The sequence below is a fragment of the Cebus imitator genome, unplaced genomic scaffold, assembly GCF_001604975.1.
Source record: "Cebus imitator isolate Cc_AM_T3 unplaced genomic scaffold, Cebus_imitator-1.0 Scaffold316, whole genome shotgun sequence".
NCBI lineage: Eukaryota > Metazoa > Chordata > Mammalia > Primates > Cebidae > Cebus > Cebus imitator.
The window spans coordinates 429,219-430,288 of NW_016107631.1; the positions used below are offsets into that span (position 1 = coordinate 429,219).

At 49.3% G+C, this 1,070-nt stretch overlaps 1 protein-coding gene across 6 annotated transcripts in view; it reads left to right on the forward strand.

Annotated features, from left to right (window-relative positions):
* BSCL2 (BSCL2 lipid droplet biogenesis associated, seipin) overlaps positions 1–1,070 on the forward strand; it is a 19,061-nt gene that overhangs the window by 13,595 nt on the left and 4,396 nt on the right. For all 6 annotated transcript variants that reach the window (XM_017503938.2, XM_017503941.2, XM_017503945.2 and 3 more), the window contains exon 4: positions 652–795. In XM_017503938.2, coding sequence (XP_017359427.1) covers positions 652–795 — 144 coding nt within the window. The remainder of the gene's footprint in view (positions 1–651; positions 796–1,070) is intronic.

Sequence of the window (1,070 nt, forward strand, 5' to 3'; positions counted from 1 at the left end):
AAAAAAAAAAAAAAAGAGAAAAAAAAAGAATATAGAAATATGAAAACCTCTCTCAGAAAGGAAGAAAGAAAAAAAGAAGGAAAAACTAGGGCATGTTTGTTTGGTGGCAAATCTTTAACCTCTTGAGGGTAGTCCCCGTGAAGAAGCCTTCCCACTATGAGTCTTGGGATGCTACCAACAGAGCTAAGATAAGAGACCTAGAATGGCATAAAGATGATCTGGAGTGAGGATGGCTATGCCAGAGCTGGCTGGGGAGACTGAGCAGTCGGCGCTTGATTAATTAATAATGTAAGAGAAGGCAGGTTGGGCCCTGGGGACAGCCTCACCGGCACATAGAACACAGTCACAGATGGCCCAGTTGGCAACGTGATGGTTCACTTTTGGAAAAGAAATGTGACACAGCCTTTCTGGGAATGGGGTAGCCAGTCTAATTCAGGAGAGCCAACAGGGTACAGAAGACCTGGACGTGGGAGGCTCCAGCCACCAGAAGGGGGCAGCACCTTCTTGAGAGATTGAAAAGCCTGTTAGGCTACCCAAGAGGGTTTTGGCAGAGTATATGAGGGTGTTGGGGGGCTGGGAGGGAGGTGGAAGAGGGATGATACATTTTCAACAAAATTTTTCTTTTAAATAAATGGGGGCTACCTTGGGCAGGTGCTGATGTACGGACAGCCGTATCGTGTTACCTTAGAGCTCGAGCTGCCAGAGTCCCCTGTGAATCAAGATTTGGGCATGTTCTTGGTCACCATTTCCTGCTACACCAGAGGTGGCCGAATCATCTCCACTTCTTCGCGTTCTGTAAGTATTTGTGAGAAGGTATGGAGGAAGGGGCAGGATCAGAATGGGTAGGGGTCTGGGTGTGGTGGCTCATGCCTATAATCCCAGCAGTCTGGGAGGCCAAGGCAGGCAGATCGCTTGAGCCCAGGAATGCAGGACCAGCCTGGGAAACATGGTGAATTCCATTTCTAGAAAAGAAATTCTTGGCCGGGCGCGGTGGCTCAAGCCTGTAATCCCAGCACTTTGGGAGGCCGAGGCAGGTGGATCACGAGGTCAAGAGATCGAGACCATCCTGG